Source organism: Ptychodera flava, chromosome 12, assembly GCF_041260155.1.
Source record: "Ptychodera flava strain L36383 chromosome 12, AS_Pfla_20210202, whole genome shotgun sequence".
Taxonomy (NCBI): Eukaryota; Metazoa; Hemichordata; class Enteropneusta; family Ptychoderidae; genus Ptychodera; species Ptychodera flava.
Genome location: NC_091939.1, coordinates 16117722 through 16138170, shown reverse-complemented (window position 1 = coordinate 16138170; position 20449 = coordinate 16117722). Strand labels below are relative to the sequence as shown.

Below are 20449 nucleotides of genomic sequence, written 5' to 3'. Positions count from 1 at the left end.
TTATTCCTTCTAAGATTAAAAATCCCACTTTCATGATTTCGAAGAGTGTGTATGCAGGGGAAAATTTCGAATCGTTTTGAGACAAGCAAAGCCGCGCAGCTGCCAGCAAATTAAGTTCTCTCTCATCCAATTGAGGCAATTCTCGCGAGAACCCATGCCTTAAAACATTAAACACGTTTCCTGTAAAAACTATCCGTTACACTTTCCGCCTTCTAATTCTAAGTATACCCCTGAGAGAGACGAAACTTTCCCCTACCACCACCATCACCACCAACACCTCATAATGCATCACCAATTCTATCCAGCGGTCCTGATTTCAGAACTAGCATTCTTTTATGGTTGGCGCAAGCAAAAGTAGCATGCTTGGCATCGAACGAATTCCAGAAATAAAATTATATGAAATAGAATAAAACTTGATGAAATGTCAAAGAATCGGCGTTTATACAGACCCGGTCACCTAAAAACCGCGGGCAGTGAAGCGCAGAACTGAAGCAACGTTTGTGTAGGGGACGGGGGGGAGATGACTTTGCTCCATTTAACAACATGCTATCAAATTACTGTTAATGCGTTGTCCGATTTCAAGGAGGTCGCTTTTTTTATCACCCAACTGATAAATTTTACTTCAATGGCGACACGCACGTGTACGATTCATTGAGTAATTGCTACCGCACCGCGACGTGGCAGATAGAGTTATAGATCTGATATCAACGTGATGAAATATTTAGTCGCTCGGTTCCCGCCCAGCCATCTGTCGCTCTAAAACCTTGCGTGGCTGATGCAGTCAGTTGACACCTCACCGTTTGGAGGCTACCTCGTTTTCACACGTTCGCTTTATTTCGCTTCAAGAAAACTTATAAAATGTGTGACCATACAAAATATTAAGAAAATTCGCCATATTCTATATATCAGAACTAACGCCCTCTTAGGTCGCTATCGTTCATGCATTTTGTTTTTATTTTCTCCATACGTTTTCTACGTGATGCTGAACACGAGTGAGCGTTGCAAAGTTTGTAGATTCAGTTTCCGAAGTGGCAACGATTTCCATATTTCTAATAATAAATGCCGTTTGATTTGTGTGAATGTCAAACTAACCTGTGATAGATTTTGCATTCATGTAAATGTTATTATCTTAATTTCTAAGTTTCGCTTTCAAATGACATTCTGTCTGTAGATCGGATGGAGAGAAATTAAGAAATCACTTGAGACTACCTCAGATGTTTTAGAACACGAGGTTTTATTCTGTTGAGAGTTTGCACACTGAACAAACAAAATTATCATTTAAGTTTCGCCATTTCCATGAAAATTCTAATGCCCTTCCAATGTTTGCTCAATACATTGGGCAAACCTACTCCACGCTGTTTTGTTTATTGTATTGTTTTTTTTTCTCACGGACCCCTTCCTGCGGTGGAGGTTTACGTGACTCGTTTGACTGGTCTTCAGCAGACCCTCCCGTCATCGGTGTTTTCGTGATTCCCTGCTTTTGCACGGCCGCGCCGTTTCCGTCGTATGCAGCTTGCAGATCACCGCCGTTGTATGCAGCTTGCAGATCACCGCCGTTGTATGCAGCTTGCAGATCACCGCCGGCTCCGTAAAATGACGTATCTCCATTCGGGTTACCCTGAGCGCCGCCCATCCCATCCGGATATCCGTATTGATAATCGTAGTTTACCGGGATATAGTCTAAACCGTTGTATGCGTTGCCAAGCTGGTTGTAATAGTCATAGTCGTAATTCATCGGTGGCATCTCTTCCTTCCAGGCAGCCGGGTTGTAATTGGAGATGTTCCAGAGCACAGCGTGCGGAGGCTTGACGCCCTCTACGGCCTTCTCGTCAGTCATGAACTGGTCGGCATCTGTCGGTGATACCTGGTCGATGACGATCCCTTCAGCGACTTTGCGTGGCCAGTCCTTACCATTCAACTCGGCGATTTTCAACGCCACCGCACAGTCATCCATAGAGAGCGCTTCCACCACCTGACAAAGACAACATGAATACACCATGTCAACATCAACAGTTCACTCTTGTTACCGCAGAACGCACCTCCTTCTCAGTCTTTACACAGGGAATGGAGTAATCTTGTTGTTGTTGTTGTTGTTGTTGTTGTTGTTGTTGTTGTTGTTGTTATTGTTGTTGTTATTGTTGTTGTTGATGGTGATGATGATGATGACGATAATAAAAAATATTAAAAAACAATGTGTCATTCCTTGCTGTTGTACAGCAAGGAATGACACATTGTTTTTTAATATTTTTTATTATCGTCATCATCATCACCATCAACAACAACAACAATAACAACAACAACAACAACAACAACAACAACAAGATTACTCCATTCCCTGTGGTCTTTATTGCCCAAAGTCTATGCGCAAACAAATATCAAAACAGAATAAATTGAGGGAATACACTTCTGTCGTTTTGATAGTGAAGTGATCTTAGAACCCAGTAACTACCCGTATGCGGCCCTGGAAAAACCAAGCGACTTGTGGGCTAATCCACTTCGTTCTTTGCCCAATAAGTTATACATTTAAGAGGTTTTGTACCCGACTTACCATCATCGCTGCTTGCTAATGTTTGAATGCACAAAACCTTCGCAAGCTGAGAAAAATTGTACTAAAGGGAATTATCATTCGGTGAAAAGTGATAGGCGTATGTTGCTAAAATATAGAAGTTCAGGCAACACACAAAAATATGTTTTCTAAGCCTGTAACATGGCTACGAAAAATAGGGTAGATTAATGGCAACTTTTGTTTTTTTCTGATCCCTCTGATCGGGAAGAAAATGATAAAATTGTTGGTTAGGGCGTTCATGTCATTAAATAGCAGGGTGGGTTAGCGGAAACACTGTTCCTGTTGTTATTGGCATTGTCACATTGTCTTTGCCGGCTGTGTTAGATTACTGTAGCTGTGCATTTTTACCGGTATAATATTAGCTTTAGTCCCAATCTGTTTGTAACTTACCTCGTTCCCTGTATCACGCCTAATTTCACAAGCGCGATTGGCTAAAAAACAGTCGTTCAGGTAAATGTGCCCGTTGGTGGCGCACACACGGTCTACTTCTTGTTCCAGGCAGGGGTACAGACAACAAGTCTGCTCAACTTCAAGTTGACCTTTGACGCGATGCATGTCGCCCTCACCTTTCTTCAGACGCTGGCACTTGGCAAGGGCATAACTGGAGAGGACGTAGAAATGTTACGGCAATCATAGGCATCATTACAGGGTTTTGTTCAAAACATGTCGCGAAGTAAAAGCGACAAACTCTCAACGACGTAAGGGGCCGTTGATAATAAAAGCTGACGCACGACAAACGTAATTCTTTCGTTAAGGGGGGGGGGGGTAGGGGGTAAAAGCTCATTTCGTTTTGTGTGCGTCAACATCGCATAAGGATTTTCTATTGTTTTCGAAGTGCAACTTTGCAGCGAGAACGCAAAACTACCTTCGCGTTCATCGAGAACAATGACCACAAAATACGGAGACAGAAAAGACAACGTTAACGAAAAGACATGAATGTGAAAAAAACTTCTATGCTTTTTCAACGTAAAACATGTATGTGAAACATTTTCCTACGTGCGAAATACCTTAAAATGTTCTGTCTCAAAAAGTGAAACGCGTAAAGCGGAGGATTATTAATTAATTTGCCCTTCTGGTATTTTTTCATGGGCGTGCGGATCGGAGAGGTGCGTGTGGGTTTGTCAGAAACGGCATCATAATACGAAATTGATTTCTCATAAGAACTTTCGTTTTGAGAGGGGAGAGAGGGGGTTTCAAGATAAACGAAGGAATTACGTTTCTTGTGCGTCAGCTTTTATTATCGACGGCCCCTAACGCCTCAACCATATACAATGTAGGATTTTTCCTTTGCATGCACGCAAAAAAGTGTCACACATATAGTCACAGGCGCTCGTTCGCTGGGTGGTCTGCTAGATCGATTGATTTTCTGCTTGATCTATTTGATATTGATTTCGTACTCGTTCTGCCAGCCAGTGCAACCTATCGCGGCAGGTTGACATACCGGTCGGCATTGGTATTTACAAAAAGTAGTTCAGAAGATATCGATGGGTCTCCGAAAAACTTGTCTGGCGTCCGTTGGTGCGCATGTGCACGTTGGTTGTATGTTTACAGAGAAACATAAACAGAGTGGCAACGCTTGCATGCCTTTTGTTCCATGGTCGTCTCGGTAGACTATTGGCTTTTCATATTAAAATGAGCTTCAAAGGTGTTACACTTTTTCGAGGCTTTGTGGTTGATAATTACACGAGATGATGCGAAAAATACGACGAGATGGCATCCTACTGCCAGTCGCGTAGCAACCATAGTTACTTTGTGAGCTCTCAGGCCAGAAACACTGCTTCACGCCAATCAAAACATAACACGCCAGTAGTTTCATAAACATGTCCTTCCTTGACGCACGTGTAAAAGACGGTATGACTGACCGCAAACCATTGAGTAAAACCAGACAGTATCGATAAAAGACTTTCAAATTTGGTTCAAACACACCATTATATATTTATAAAATATGAGAGGAATTTTTAAAACGGTAAAACTCACTTTCCTGAAGCTCAAAAACACTCCCGTTTTCGCCAGTACGTCAATTCCGCTCAGCACCACACGACAACAACAACACAAACTTTGCCGAACATACTTTCTCTTAACAATTACCGAAGGATGTATGATCGGCACTCTTCGGAAAAGAGAGGCGAGAGCAACCTGAGGCGAGGCGAACATTGATGGGTTACGTAACCGCTTCACGCCTTAAACAATACCGTTGCCACTCTGTCCATCTTCCTCTGTGGTTGTATCGTTTACTCGGAATTGCGTTTGAAGATGGGAATTCTTCTTCTTCTTGATCTTTATTTATTAATCTCGATAACCCCATATGTTTTAAAATCACTTTTCATGGAGGTCGGTTTAAACATTAAATCATATAAATTTGAAAAGCCGTATATCAGAAACACAATTTGGCGGGCTTTTTATGTCGGTACGACGTTGTTCCTATCTTCTCGACGAAATGATACACAGATTCGAAATCTGTTTGTAGTAATATGAAGGTGTATCGCCATAACTTTATGATGCCAAGTGCAAGTTGAGAAAACCATGATACAATTATTACCAAATTCACAGACAAAATACTTTCTGACTTGATTTGTTAACATTGGCAGCAAATATGAATGATTGTCACTTCGTAAATCATGGGCGCACTTCACCTGTTACCACGGTGACCATTACATACATACCTGCATCTACTTTGATATAGGTGTCCGTTGCTTCCACAGGTTGGTCGTCTTTCATTTGGTGGTGTAGCTTTGTCGAAGCAAGTCCCCTGACGAAGAAGATCTTCACAAAATCTAGCGAAAAATCAACATCGTAGAATTTGTGCCCTCAACGCTACAATTTTAATATTGTCCTTCCAACCACTAATTATACATAATTAAATGCAGAGACTAATTATATGCAAAGAGTGTACTTTTGAAGAGAGTTTCATTGGGTCAAATAGTCATAGTGTCTTTGTTGTGTTTCTGACAACATCTACTTTACATTTGAAGCAGCAACAACACAACAGTTATGTTCGTTGAATTTTATTGGTCAACAACAACAACAATACCACCACGACTAATGTAAACGAAAACAACAGTACACAACAACAATAACACGAACAACCAGATTTCTGGGCTCCCTGTCGTCCAACGTTAAAATGTTAGCCATGACATTCCTAGGATTCAATTGTCAAATATGAAACCACATCACGTATACTTCATACCATGCTTTACTATAGCAAGGCTAAATTGTCTGTATTCTAGCACAACTTAAGTAGAAGAAGACGTTGGAATTCCTTTACAACAATTGAAATTTAAAACGTTATCAAAAGTTACAGTAATTTTAAATTGTCTTTTTAAAGGTATACAGTCACCTGTAATCTCAATATGCCCATACATGGTCAAAGTGGGGTTCCTTGGTATTCAAAATGCCCATGTGAGGGCGTTGTTTTTAAAAAGCGGCCACCCGCTTAAAATCTGTGATTGGTTAGATTTTCTCCTTCCATGGTAACTGTGGCACAATCGGAACAGGTGACAGTATACCTTTAAGGACAATGATTTTAGAAAATGCAAATTTCCAAGATGAAAATTCCCAATGCACATTTCGAATAATTTTCTTGGGGATGACGTCATGCCTCGGTATGTGGAGAGTAAACTTTGAAAATTATTAAATACAATAAAAGGCGTGATATATATAAATACGAATTGTAATTCAGTGAAGTGACGATTTCTCTCTTTGCTCTACTCACGGATATTTGCCAGAAGCGTCGAAACCTGCGACGTCTTCATGATAGGTGTCTAACAGGTGTTCGTGCAGCTGCAGTCGTCCGTGTGGTCGTGGGCGTAGCTTTTTTCGGAGGTAAATGTCGTAATCTTTATTTTTTGTGTACGGGCCGCTGCCCATCTTCCGTCGGGTGTAAAGTGAATTCCTGTTATCTCGGGGCGTGCCGTCGGCAATTTGCCCGTGCCCTCCCGGCCCCGTCTGAACGTCCGAGGCGCCAGTACTTCCGTTGCCAGCAGGTTGCAGACTCCCTTGCTGCGACACCTGAGCGCCGCCCGTAGCACCGTTCCCTCCATACACCCGCTGACCGTGTTGTGAACGCCGATTTTGCATTATACGAGCGTAGCCCATGCTGTTTCCTCGGTAGCCTCCCGCAAAATTAGTCTGTTGCAAATCTCCTTGATTCTGATAGTTTTCCCCGCTACCCGTTCTGCTGCCAACGTTCCCTCCGCCCATTCCTCCCCGGGCCGTGTTCCCACCTTGTCGCCGCTGTCCATATCCACTACCAGCAGCGCCACCACGTTGTTGGCCTACCTGCTGTCGCCCGCCATAGTTCCCCTGCTGTGCGAAATTTTGGGAGGCTGGAAGAAGAAACAAATATATTCACACTCCACTATCGCACTTTTTACTCTTGCTAATTTTTATTCATTTCAAAAAGAGTTGCTTTATATGAAAGTTTTACAAAAATGGTTTAAATAGTGACTACATGAAGCCTTGGCGTTCTCAGTATCACCGTATTTTTTCCGATGACCTCATTCAGTACCAAAAAGTGAACTGAATGTGTGAGGGCGTTAGTGTACAGAAACTTGGTAAATATTCTAGATTCTAAATTCTCACTATTTTGTTACGTTTACCGACTCAAATGGCGGACACACGACTTGCCCTTCATATCCACAAAATGCTAAATAATGAATAGAAAGTATTTTCATTGCAGTCTGTGCAAAAGGCCATTATGACTGCTGTGGTAATGTCTAAACAAATTGGTTATGCAGAGAAACCGGAAAAGAGAAAAAAAAAAGGAAAATGGAAGAAAGAAAATTGTATCGTCACATGCATTTTTCCAAATATTATTGATCGGAAACAGGCTTTATTCCAATCCTGAGCTTAATTTTAGAAGACGAAATCGGCTCTTCCACAATTCTCAATGATACGCAATATTGTACACTTGACCCACTTTTTCATGAAATGTGCAAACATATCACTTGCTTTCGAGACTTACTCAAACGGCTGTTTGATGCACCGTCTTTGAACTTTTTGAACCCGAATGCCGTAAAGAGCCTTAGCACAGATACGTTAGAATGTGGAAAGCAGAGCATCAGTTAGAATGGGTGAGTATATTGCCTTGTTTCACCGTTGACTTTAAACTCATGATTTTTCCCATTGTCAACATATCTCTTCGTCAAAATGACAGACTAATCAAGATGACACTAATCGGTGATGAAATACCGACAGCGGTATAAACTTGACGAGATGGGGAGATATCCTGTACGCTACTGTCACTCTAACATTGGGAAGATTAAAATAATTGTAATTATTGTACGTTCTTACCTAAGACTAGTAGTACTACGGTGAATCTCGTGACCAACATTCTTTTTGTGGATAACAGACAATTCTTTCTCTATAAACAGTCATGTTTATGAAAATCGAAGCGATAATAATTTTGGTGTTTCGAAATGTACGGAAGCCAACAGAAATACAGGAAAGCACAAAGCAGCGTCCTCAGAAAATTGGAATGTCACCGCACGCTACTGTTCCACGTTCTCTTTATCGAAGAGTACATCTTTTCTGACAGGGCATGCGCCATTCCATCGGTGTATTCGATAAACTTCTTCGGGGCGCCCTGAGTGACGTCAGTTTTGCCGCTGGGGCATGACCGGGGCTCCCCGAAGAAGCGCAAAATTAAACCGTCAACAGCAGAAATGGCAGACAGCATCAACACCATGAATACACCATGAAATGCAATATTTTGCAGAATGTGACATTGTCATACTACTACAAGAACCTATAGTTTCTCTGTACCAACGAAGTTTTGTGTTGTTCAGGAGTGCTTTTATTGTTCACGAGACGGCAAAGTCTTCTGCATATAATGTAGGCTACCTTAGAATGTTGCTCGCTGGGTATGACGATTTCCGAAGTAACTTTCGCAAGGGAGACCAAGATTTGAACTTATCTTAAACATAAGCATTTTTTTTTAGTTTTAGATCACTTGATAACAAGTAAAAAAAACCAAGAAACTTCAAAATATGTGGTACAATCCAAGTTTGATAATTCGCATAATGTACGAACTTGTCGCCCGCCTTGATTCCCGGGCCGGGTCTGGACGAGCTGGGGTAGTGAAAAGGTATCTCAGCAAATACGTCAAACGTCAATCAAACAAAATCCACTTGAAGTTTAATACGCCGGTCGCCCAAGAGCGACTTCAGGAGGTTATAAATCGAATGCACACATACCGGGCTATTCCGATCTTATTCTTGACCGCGGAGTGACGTCACTTTCACCTCACGCACGCGAGTGAGGTGCATTGGGATTTGACTATACAGGACAGTGAACAATGCAGAAATTATGTGACAAAGGACAGAACTTAGTGTTGATCATTGACATAATGTTAAAACTTTGAATACTGGTGTAAAGGTTGAAAAATCCACACTTCAATATTTTGTTCTCACGGCAGTGTGACGCAAAAATGACGTGAAAAACCGCAAGTTCCCGGGTGTCCGCGGTCAAGACTAGCTGTGGTTCAAGCTCATGCAGCGAAGTAAAGGACAGTTGTATGGAGACGGACAGACTTTGCGGAAGAGTATCGAAAGTATTCGACATTTTTGAGACAGTAATTATTCCAAAGTTACATCTAGTCGCTTGGTGGCGTCGTCGATTGCGGATAATGGAGCCTGACACTTTGCACGATAATGTAATGACATAACTTTTCAACTCCGTCAAATTTGTCTGAAAGTTATTCTTTCTGTTGAACTGTGCCAAGAGAATGGAATTTTCGGGTGTCTTCAATTGCCCAGGAAGAAGCAGATCTTTTGATATGGTATGCACAAATCTCTCAAATTGTTTATCCACAGTCCCTCCACCTACCCAGAAGTCTCTTGATTTGTTAGACATTATCGGATTTACCATGCTATGACCACAAGTCTGTCTGTCTGTCTGTCTGTCTGTCTGTCTGTCTGTCTGTCTGTCTGTCGTCTCTCTCTCTCTCTCTCTGCTCTCTCTCTCTCTCTCTCTCTCTCTCTCTCTCTCTCTCTCTCTCTCTCTCTCTCTCTCTCTCTCTCTCTCTCTCTCTCTCTCTCTCTCTCTCTCTCTCTCTCTCTCTCTCTCTCTCTCTCTCTGGGAACTTCAAACTTTTCTAATTTTTCTGCATGTTCCAGTCAACGCCCAGGCGCTCATATTCGGTTATTTTCAGTCCTCATGATTAAAACTCTTAACATTATGTAAACTGCAATAAATACACCAACATCCATATGGGTCCATTACGTCCATTTGCTTATTTTTATTGTGCAATTACGAATGGAATGGTTATTATCACGATCCTTTCGGGGACTGTGTTTTAATTATGTATGACGGAATTTAGAAAAGTTAAAGTCACAACTCTTCATCGCAAACAACTCGGCATTGTAGCGTCTTTGGTTTCTTCTTTTCACCTGCAACCTCGTGGTCCAGTTTGTTGAGAACCTGTTTCAACAAAGCTGTCTTCTCTTGTTCACCCCTAGTACCGCCGACCGGCCTCGACACGCGACCCCTGTTTTGTCTGTACTTGTCTCTCCAGGAGCTGAGGCGACTCGAGCCCGAATTAGCGGCTCTGCGAGCGAGAAGGTTTCGATCGAATGAGGAAAATCGATTGGCGGCTGCAGCAGGTTTTCCGCCGCCGACGTTCGCTCCCGCTTTACCTGGGTTCGCCGGTGCCGCAGGGTTCGGAGCGGGGGCAGTATCTTTGGATGCCGGTGCTGCTGCCGGGGGCACGTTCTGTGGCGCCTGCCAAGGAGCTTGGGCGGATGCTAGAAGTAGGGAAACTAGAATCAAGGGAAAAAATTGAAATTAAGAATTACTGGAGTAAATGTCAAACATAGAGGTCGGTAATGTGTCCCTTTCATAAGTAGTGTGCTCCATCGATAGAAGACTGTCTATGAACGGAAGCCCAATGCACTACGGAAAATGCATGCATGCACTCACTGTATACAAATTTACTCACCTGATACGAAAAGGATGGACACAACAAATAATCTATTCATGATCTCGACTCAGACAAGCCTCATAAATCAAGTTTAAAGGTTGATAAGGTCGCAATGTCGATGTCCCATTTATCGTATCTATCGAACAAGGGAAGAGTTTCAGAACGTACATTGCATTGGCAGTTTGGAAGGATTTGATTCCATCGCGTTCCGAAATGAGTTGGAAGGCGCTGCCTGACGACGCTCTGCGAAAATGGATCTCAGTACAAAGCATCTGTATACACTTACAAGTATAACAATAATGTGGCACGAAAGTCAATATAATTGCAAAATGCTTTGTGCACCGTGTTAACACTTACATTCTGCGCTGCATATGTAGTGAAATGCGGGCTTTCGGCCGTTGGCGGCGCCCTCCTGCACAGGTGCTGCGCCGCCGTTGTATTCATGGATGCCTAGCCTCGTACATTACACATTTCCCTCACCAACAGCAGAACGATATACACCGCTGAAGAGAGCAGACGTCCTTACGTAAAGCCTTCTGCGGACCACCCAGTACGACAAAGACTTGGTAAGTCCACCGAGTTTAATACACTGGGTAACACTATAATGGCGCTGCGACTTTTCCGAACCTTTGCGGGGAAAGGCGAGAAAACTTAGAGTTTTATTTCTCTAAGTAGAAGTCGGAGTACCTCACGGAAAAACTCGTGACGTGGCCTTCCACTTGAAAGTGATACGAGTAGAGTTACGTGGCGTATTCATAATTGAAAGTACGAGTATACGAGTAGGTAGAATACGCCAAAGTGCTTGGAAAGTTTTACGAGTAGAGTTGGGACGCCCAAGTGCTTTTTGATTTTCAACACTTGCCCCAAATAAATTAGCTGTAGCACAGTTTCTTCGGGTGAGAGACTTAGAAGCTAGTGGCGGCTAAGAGAAAATCAAGAACAAGCTTCCAGGTGTTGCAGTAAAGCTTGCGACGGAACAGGGGAAGGCAACGTTGCTGTAACTGTTTTAAGTAAGTTTCTTCATCTGGGTGTAAGTTCACATTCGCTCATTTTTGGGTGAAATAAATTGTTGGCGGGAAATTTTTGTGTGGTATTTCTGTGGTGGCAGCCAGATTTCCTCGCACCTTTTTCTTGCTGACAATAGCGAATTACGCGCACCACGTTTGCACTGCGCATTTTTGTGCGGTCAACGAAATATTCACCACCAGTTTCGGAATTCTACCATTCAGTGGTGCAAAAAATAGCGTAATAGGGGAACATTAACATCTCAAGTTCTTTTTTCATTCTGTGCTCACGAAACATCAATTAAAGACCGGTGACGCACAGTTCTTTGGTCATTTTAAGGGACATTTATTTTTCCCTTTTTGGTGTCTCGTTTCCATTCTTTAGAGACATCGTTTTTTTTGTATTTTCGTGTCTCGTTTCCATTCTTTCGAGACATCGTTTTTTGTATTTTCGTACAGTCTGTATTTTGGTGTCTCGTTTCCATTCTTTTGAGACATCGTTTTTTTTTTGTATTTTCGTACAGTCTGTATTTTCGTGTCTCGTTTCCATTCTTTCGAGACATCGTTTTTTTTGTATTTTTGTATTTTGTGCCTAGTTTCCGTTTTTGTTGTAAAACACCTTTTTTATTTTCGAGTTTCCAGACATTTTTTAAAAGGTCGGTTTTTTTTAGGAACTAAATTTTTGTTGTGTTCCGACCTAGCTATTGTACATTTTATTGAATAAAGAAAGCACTTTACGTCAATTTCTCTGCAAAGTCACGTAACATTTTGCTGACATATTGTGGGAAATTTTAGTAACACTCCGACTGTATTACATTATCATTACTCTGTATTTAATTGCGAGTAATTGTATTTTACAGTGCCAATTACTATAATATATATATTGCCCTGTATTCTATTGTACTGTATTTGTGTACTGTATTGCGGGCAGTAAACGTTTTATTTATTATAATTACTCTGTATTCCATTGCGAGTAATATTTGAGTATTTTAAATCATCTTTCTTTATTACTCTGTACTGTACTGCGGGTAATAAACGTTTTTATTATTAGCACCAGTTCAACGATAGAACAACACAGCTTTTGCCAGGCAATTATTGTTGGCATTACGCATATTTTTGTTTCTGTTGAAATAGAATACTGGTGTGTAATTTTAATAAAACAACACAAATCATTGCCAGGCAATTATTGTTGGCATTACGCATATTATTGTGTTGAAATAGAGTACTGATCTGTAACTTTATATTCTGGAGTTAAATATTGCATCTGGCGCAATCATGAAGATTGATCTAAACACCTGCACCGTTGAAGACCTGGAATACTTACCTGGTGTTGGAAGAAAGATTGCAAAGAAGATAGACAAATTGCGTCAGAAATACGGTAAGATCACATATGAAATGGTCTGCTCCATACTGAAGTTCACCCCTTCAGATAAATTTATGGAGATGGCTGTTTTCGAAACTAAACGGAAACACCAATCTTCACCACATGCCATAATCCCACCTACTCAGGGGGAATTGGACAGTGAATCCGAAGGGAGTATGAAAGACAGCATGGAAGAGTGGATGGATAGGGTAGATAAACTGACCCAACATCATGAAGCTACCCGAAGACGTACATGGCGGGAACTTCCACAGGTAGGTACCAGACCTTCCGAGAGGGAGAGTTGGCGTAAACGTTACGCAAGTCGGAGATGGCAAGAGAGGTCAGATTTCGGTGATTATCCACCAGACCATCGGGAGTTTCCAATGTCTCATCAGCGACACCCGACCGATATCCTCCAACTACTGGAGAGTATTATGGGGGCTATGAGACAGAAGTACCAAGGGAGCCAGCATACTACCAGCGTCGTAGAAGGACAGATCAATATCGACCATCTATCCCCGTATCAGTGCCCAAGACTTTGGTATATGATGGGTCTGGTAATTGGCGGGCGTTTCAGCTGAAGTTCACCAAGTTTGCTGAGACGCAAGACCTGTCCTTCAGTGACTGCAAGAATTATCTGTGCTGGTGTCTGGATGGCAAGGCAAGTGATTATTACACCATGATCACCGAGCGTAATGAGGAGATCAGCTACCATGAGCTGATAAAGAAGATGGAGAAGCGATTCGGTTCACGAGATCTTCCCGAATCGACCCAGCTTCAATTCGCCCAGTCAAGACAACATCCTGACGAAACTTTAGAAGAATGGGCAGGTAGGGTATATTCTCTTGCAGCACGTGCCTTCCGAGATTACAGTGACGCTACCTTGGAGCAACAGGCTGTAATGAAGTTCTGTCAAGGATGTTACGACCGTGAAGCAGGTGAGTCGGTAGCCAACCAAAGACCTGCGAGCATCGAGACAGCCTTGGACAATATCAAATGGTACCAATACAACCATAGAGAAATATTTGGTGCCAGAACCAGCAGAAGAGAAGTGCGGTTGTTAGTCCAGAGCCAGAAAGGACGAGGGACACTTATGAAGTGCGGTTAACATCCCGTTATGACCAAGAACGAAAGAGGTCACCTTCTCCAGAACAACGCATGAAGTTCCAAGCTAGTAAGATAGATGGAACAAGTGCAATGGAGGGGAGGATGTCACGCATGGAAAGCCAGATGTCTGCTATGAGTGCGACACTACAGACAGTAACGTCCCAATTAGCAGAACTAACAAAGGTGGTAAGTCAAAAACAAGCTCCTAGAAGCCGATCACCATCTCCAAGAAATCGAGGCTGCTATGGTTGCGGAGAATTTGGACATTTCAAAAGGGACTGCCCACACCAAAGTCCAAAGAGGGCAGAAGCACCTGAGAAGAAAACATTGTCCAAGCCGTTAAACACCAAAGGGTCAAACCCGGAGGCCTGAGTTTGGCCCATAGCGATACCAAGGGCCTCAATGCTTCTAAGGAAGAACAGAGTTTCACCGAAACAACACCACCTAGTGAGCTGGAAAAAGTCTGTGAGAAAAGTGTGTCACCAACCTCTACAGGGGTGACACCAGGTAATAAAGACAGACTAACAACTGAAGTACCTCCAAGCTCTGATGCAAGGGATGAAACCGAGCAAGCCAAGGAAGCAACAACAAATGTTGAACATCAAACTTCGGAAGCTTCACTGGCAGAGGCGAATTCCAAAGAGCAAGAGGTCATCCACACTATTGAAGCAGATAACAAACCTACAGAAAAGGTTGTTATCAACTCAACGGACACAAGGGACAACACCGAACATGCCATGGAGGTAAGTGACACATTGAATGATGAACAACCAAACTCGCATGTTCCATTGGCAAACGAGCCAGAAGTTTCTTTCACCTCAACAGATAACAAGCCTGTACCAGAGGTTGTTATTAATCAATTGGTATCCAGTTCCATGTACAGCATTCCAGTGATGATCGAAGGACAACAGATCACCGCAATCATCGACACAGCCGCAGAAGTTACTATAATTTCTGACAAAGTGTACAACAATCTGGAAGATAAACCTCCGATACTCCGTCAAATCACCATGCAGACGGCTTGCAGACAGAAGACAATGACAGGAAATTTGGTAGGGCCAGTGAAAATACAACTGGGAGGCACCAGTTTCCAAGAAAAAATCTATGTCGCCCCTATCGGAGATGAGATGCTACTTGGAATTGATTTTCTACAAACCCAAGGAGCTACTATGAACATGGATACAAACTGGCTACACATAGGTAAGGAAAATATACCCATGACTTTTGGACATCCGGACAAGACTCCGAAAATTGCAAAGGTTATGGTAAGAAAACGAACAGTTGTCCCACCACACTCAGTAGTCAGAGTTCCCTGCACTCTTACTGTGGGAATGTCAGACTACATTGTAGACCCAGTACCAAATTTGGGGGTTATGATGATGAGAACAATACATCCGGGGGAACAATCGCCAAAGGTTTGTTTACTTAACCCTACAGATCGGTATGTAGTTCTCAAAAAGAAGAATCCAATTGCATCAGCAGTTGAAGCCAGTGTGATCTCTGTCCAACAGTGTACAGGTAAGACACACACACAGGAAACTGAACAGGAAGTGGACCAAAGCCCTAAGCCAAGTGGTGGGCTACCCCCTCATCTAGAGGACCTGTTTGAAAAATCCTGTAAGAACCTACAAGAAAAGCAATGCCAACAGCTGAAGTCACTTCTACAGGAATACGCTGACGTTTTCGCCAAAGACGATTTTGACCTTGGAAACTTCACTGCAATCACTCACAGCATCGATACCAAAGATAGCCAGCCGATCAAACAACGGATGCGAAGAACACCAATGCATTTTGCAGATGAAGAAGAGACCCATCTAAAGAAAATGTTGGAAACTGGCGTGATAAGACCATCAACATCTGAATGGGCCTCTGCTCCAGTCCTGGTGCGAAAACGAGATGGAAGTGTACGCTGGAAGATGGAATTGTACGACTCCAGAGAACAATGTGCATACTTCGAACACAGAGTAGCACAAGATGTCCTGCCGTGTGGTGGATGTCATTATTGTAATCGAGTACATCAAAACTGGAGTCTCTTCACGGAGACTGTGGATGATGTCGTCCGATTACCAACTGGCAGTCCTAATGGCAAGAATACTAAAGCTCGGCTGATAAGTGGGCTAAACGGATCTGGAGTACACAAAATACAAAGACCAACAGGATACAGTACTCCAGTTACAGGGGCGGCCGATAAAGGGACGACAAGAGATGAGAGGAACTGGCCTTGGGATCCAGGTGGTCTGTTCGGCATCACGACCAATAGTACAGAGGCTTCACTTCTTAGTGTGCCAGAGAAGCCCCTAATGCTACACATTTGGGGACCCCATTGGATCACTATGGGTCAGATGTCTATTGTCAGGCTCTCCAAATGGTAAAGGAATGGTGTTCGCCACGGCAACGAATACATATCCACAACTTTACAGGTACCATCAACACAGTAAGGCGGTGGACAAAAGCTTTCAAAAACTGCTACTTCGGGTTTTCCATCGTAACGGCCAATTTTGATCAATGGCAGCGAAGAGCATTGAAAGAAGTGCCCAGTGATCGGTTATTGATAGGAACCGATTTTCCGTATCTCGGGGGCACTACCATCAGCACCCCAGCCTTAATAGGGGATGTTGCCGTAGCTGTTGCCAAGACAAGGGGGACTGATTTGGTGCGCCTCCTTAAGGCAACAGTTAACAATACCAGGCGAATTTATCACTAGGGATGGTTTTATATCTTGCCAGTAACATTGCTAGCTGGCAGCCATTTTAAATGTCAAGGTCTAGCCAGTAACATTACTAGCTGGCGGCCTTGTAAAATTAACCTCTCAGTCTTCTAGATCCCTAGAATAACCATTCCTGCAGAAAATAAAAGAGGGGAGAGTGTAGTGAAATGCGGGCTTTCGGCCGTTGGCGGCGCCCTCCTGCACAGGTGCTGCGCCGCCGTTGTATTCATGGAATGCCTAGCCTGTACATTACGCATTTCCCCTCGCCAAAACAGCAGAACGATATACACCGCTGAAGAGAGCAGACGTCCTTACGTAAAGCCTTCTGCGGACCACCCAGTACGACAAAGACTTGGTAAGTCCACCGAGTTTAATACACTGGGTAACACTATATTCTGCGCTGCATGTTATCTCAGGCGGAAAATTCCATGTAATTTTGAAGCTCGACTGTTGAGCTTGTGCGGGACGCTGTCCGTAATATATTTCGTCTATAAAGCATGAAAACGTGTCCTGTCCTTGTTGGCTCATACATTTTGAGTTTTAAAATCTTAAAAGTCTTTGAAGTCTTAAAATCTTAAGTTTACTTTTTTCTATATACTCTATTAGATAACAAATTGATCGGTCATAAGTTGAGCTTTTTGACAAACGAAATTTCAATAAAAACAAAGACCACCATCTTTTCTGACGTTTGAGGGCGTAGAATTTCCAATTTCCGTACACAACAGAGGGATTCTGACAAGATTGAACAATTATATGCGTTTCGAAGATTAGCATATAATTACTATCTATTCGTTACATCATAGACCCTCGAGGGTCTATGGTTATATAAGAGAATTCCTTTGATGGACGCTTGTGTCAACAGGTGTTGAATGCGTATATATTGGTGTGAAGGTCTTTTGTCTTCAGTCTCGGTAGAAACTCTACGATGTCCACACAAGTATTTTCTTATGTGTAGGCCTGTATTCTCTAAAGCTTGTAATGCAGTTTTATAGATCTTGCAAGTCCGTTGCCTTTTGACAATGCGTTGTAAGGTGGATATTGTGTAAAAAAAGTGGTGAGTTTTTTCGGGGGTACACAGTACGCTCGTGGGGTGTGACGACCACCGCATACCGCATATTATCGGTGTTGTGTATCATTTATTATCAATTCTCGAAGTTTTGTATATATAGTTGCTTCTTCGGATGTGATCCTGACCATTCCACATTGTGATTAGTGCACATGGATATTGATTAATGACGTGACGCAAATCTTCTCTCTGGGCAGAAATCTGCAGAGGAGTTTAAGGAATTTCAAGAACGTACTTCTGGGCTCCTATTTATTATGAACTGGGAAATGACCATTGTGGGTATAGGATACAATATTTCGAAAGTTTTGAAGGGAACGATACAGAATAGTTTGAATGAACAATATAAACTTTGGTTGCACATACATGTATTTACCATTTTATTCAGGAACTTTTTTTTTTCAATGGATCTAACTGTTGGTGTACATGTTAGCTTCTCATGAAGAAGGGTGACCTGCTGTGGTCATTTCCAGCTTGCAAAATGTAGTGCATGTACCAACAATTGTAGACCCAGACGTTAGGTAAACTCCATATTTTAAAAGTAGCTGATTTTCGATAACTTAATTTAGCACACATTGGAAATTATCTGATAATAATTTTTAGGCTGAAATATATATGGCCTTTCGTACACATCAGGTGAAGAATGTTTGCAATACTGTAAAAGGCATTGATTTACACCGGGGTTTGAAACATTTTCACTGCAATCATTGCTGAGTTGCTGGTTAAATAATTGAACCTATTGTTATTTGGCGTGTTTACTTGGATTTAATTTAAACGGATTTCATCTACCAGTGAAAACAGATAAATTCGATCCTAATCAATAATAAATGCTCTTAGGGTCAACGTCAAAAGTTCAATGAAGGATAAAAAACTTAATTCTTTTAGTTTTAGGGTGGAGGGGGTTGACCTTAAAAAGTTTCTATCCTACAAATCGATTTAAGGTAAAAATTGCCAGGGGAATGACTATTTTGAAAAAAATAGAGCAGAAATGTGCACTTTCGTGTTGAAGCCAGCGGAGGGAGTTGTTTTAACACGTGGGCCTGGTTAGTGTGAACAATGCAGGCTGTTTTCCTCTGTTGCACCATAGACGGTAGTTTCTCTAGTGTCTATGGTTGCACTTGAAATTTATTTTCAATTATATTTTGCTACATTTCTGGTGCACGTGTAGTCCGTCTGAATGGAGCAGAGTGAACTGAGTCGTTACAACCACCAGGACAGTTGAGATAGTTTTTATGCCTCTGGAAGGAGAAACCTGGACTTTATTGTTGTTGTTCTTGTTCATTCATTGATAAACTTCAAGTTTGTTGTTAGTATGTTGTATTTACATTGGATGAAACACAGAGTTAAAGGTTGTTCCCAATGTCAAGTCCCACTAGCTGTATCTTTTAGCATTATTTTTATGATTTTACTTTCAAACTAAAATAAGTTGGTGACAATGTAGTTATTTAGGTGTGTGTATACACTTATTATAAACTACCTGCCGGGGCTAATATATGCAATTTTGAACAAGATAACGATTACACTGCAATTAAATGTTTGCCCAAACATTAAATCACAGCCCCATGCAGAAAAGCTAAAACCCTTGATACTATGCATATCTGCACTGAAATCTTCATATAAACTGCACAGAGTAGTCCAAATTGTAATGCATAAGGTGAATGTTTTCAACAATGACATTGTATGTTCTGATTCCTTTTCAATATTACCAATTTTTGAAAATGGCGGGAAATCAAAATGACCATTAAAATTTGAATTTACATGGCAAATGTTTCTGAAAGGAATGGTTTCCTAATGCAGTAAAAGCTCATATCTCTTCAGAGGGTAGATTTCAGAGAAGAGAGAATAGGTAGATAATTTGAGGTCAACAAATTTCAAGAGTTACAGCTAGTGGGGCCTTAACGATGCATTACTTTATTTCACCCCTAAATTGACTGATCCTTAGCTTCGCTTTACATAGAAAGAGCCCGGCAACAGGTTCATTATAAGTCAATTAAGTTTCTAGGGGGATGGGGTTTTTGGGGAAACTATGGGAATGAAGTTTTTATCCTACATTGAACTTTTAACGTCACCCCTTCAGCACTGTTGAATATAGCGGAGCTCCTCAACAAAAAATGGTTGCATCGCAGTAAAAGTCTACTTACTGAAATAGGTCCATTTGAAGGTTTGGCGGGACTCGGGGTGCAGAGTTATAACCCAGTATACATATAAACAAACCAACGGACAAACAACATTCATATAAAAGACAATAAAAACAAAAAAACAAGTAGCCGATAGTAGAGGCACAGACTAACAAAAAGACTGACTGTGAAAAATATGTGATAAATATGTACAGTCATGAAAATGTGAGACTAAATCGACGTATCAAATCACCCTGCTACGGAATGGCAACCCCTTCTCTCTGAAACGAAGACAACCATTGTGTAGCAGGGTGAGTAAGTTCTGGTGCAGGAGCACGTCAGATTATGGCTGTTCTGGCAGAGTGGGTCAGGTTTTAAGAGGTTTTCTTGCACGACCAGGATACTCGGATGTTGGCCAAAAATGTCTGAAACATTGACTCCTGAGCAGGTATGCATGATCATTCATTTGAGGTCGTCCGGTTTTGATGAACAGGTGCCACACAACAATTTGTCTTACTTGCCACCAACCTTCACTGGGTACACAGGTCATTCTTTATAACTCTGGTATCTTAACTTTGGATGAATAGTGTGACTTTTACACATT

General features: G+C 42.0%; 2 protein-coding genes across 2 annotated transcripts; both read right to left on the bottom strand.

Moving 5' to 3' along the window:
• Nucleotides 1-1215: 1215 nt before the first annotated feature.
• Nucleotides 1216-8252, bottom strand: LOC139146068 (uncharacterized). The gene is made up of 5 exons (XM_070717515.1): nt 8060-8252; nt 6279-6891; nt 5230-5340; nt 2957-3167; nt 1216-1972 (listed from the first exon to the last, which is right to left on the bottom strand). The coding sequence occupies exons 1-5, from the start codon at nt 8250-8252 to the stop codon at nt 1346-1348; spliced, it is 1755 nt and encodes a 584-aa protein (XP_070573616.1). The 3' UTR covers nt 1216-1345.
• Nucleotides 8253-9812: 1560 nt separating this feature from the next.
• LOC139146099 (uncharacterized) lies at nt 9813-10713 on the bottom strand. Its single transcript, XM_070717537.1, has 2 exons — nt 10503-10713; nt 9813-10323 (listed from the first exon to the last, which is right to left on the bottom strand). The coding sequence occupies exons 1-2, from the start codon at nt 10540-10542 to the stop codon at nt 9896-9898; spliced, it is 468 nt and encodes a 155-aa protein (XP_070573638.1). The 5' UTR covers nt 10543-10713; the 3' UTR covers nt 9813-9895.
• Between the last annotated feature and the right edge of the window lie 9736 nt (nt 10714-20449).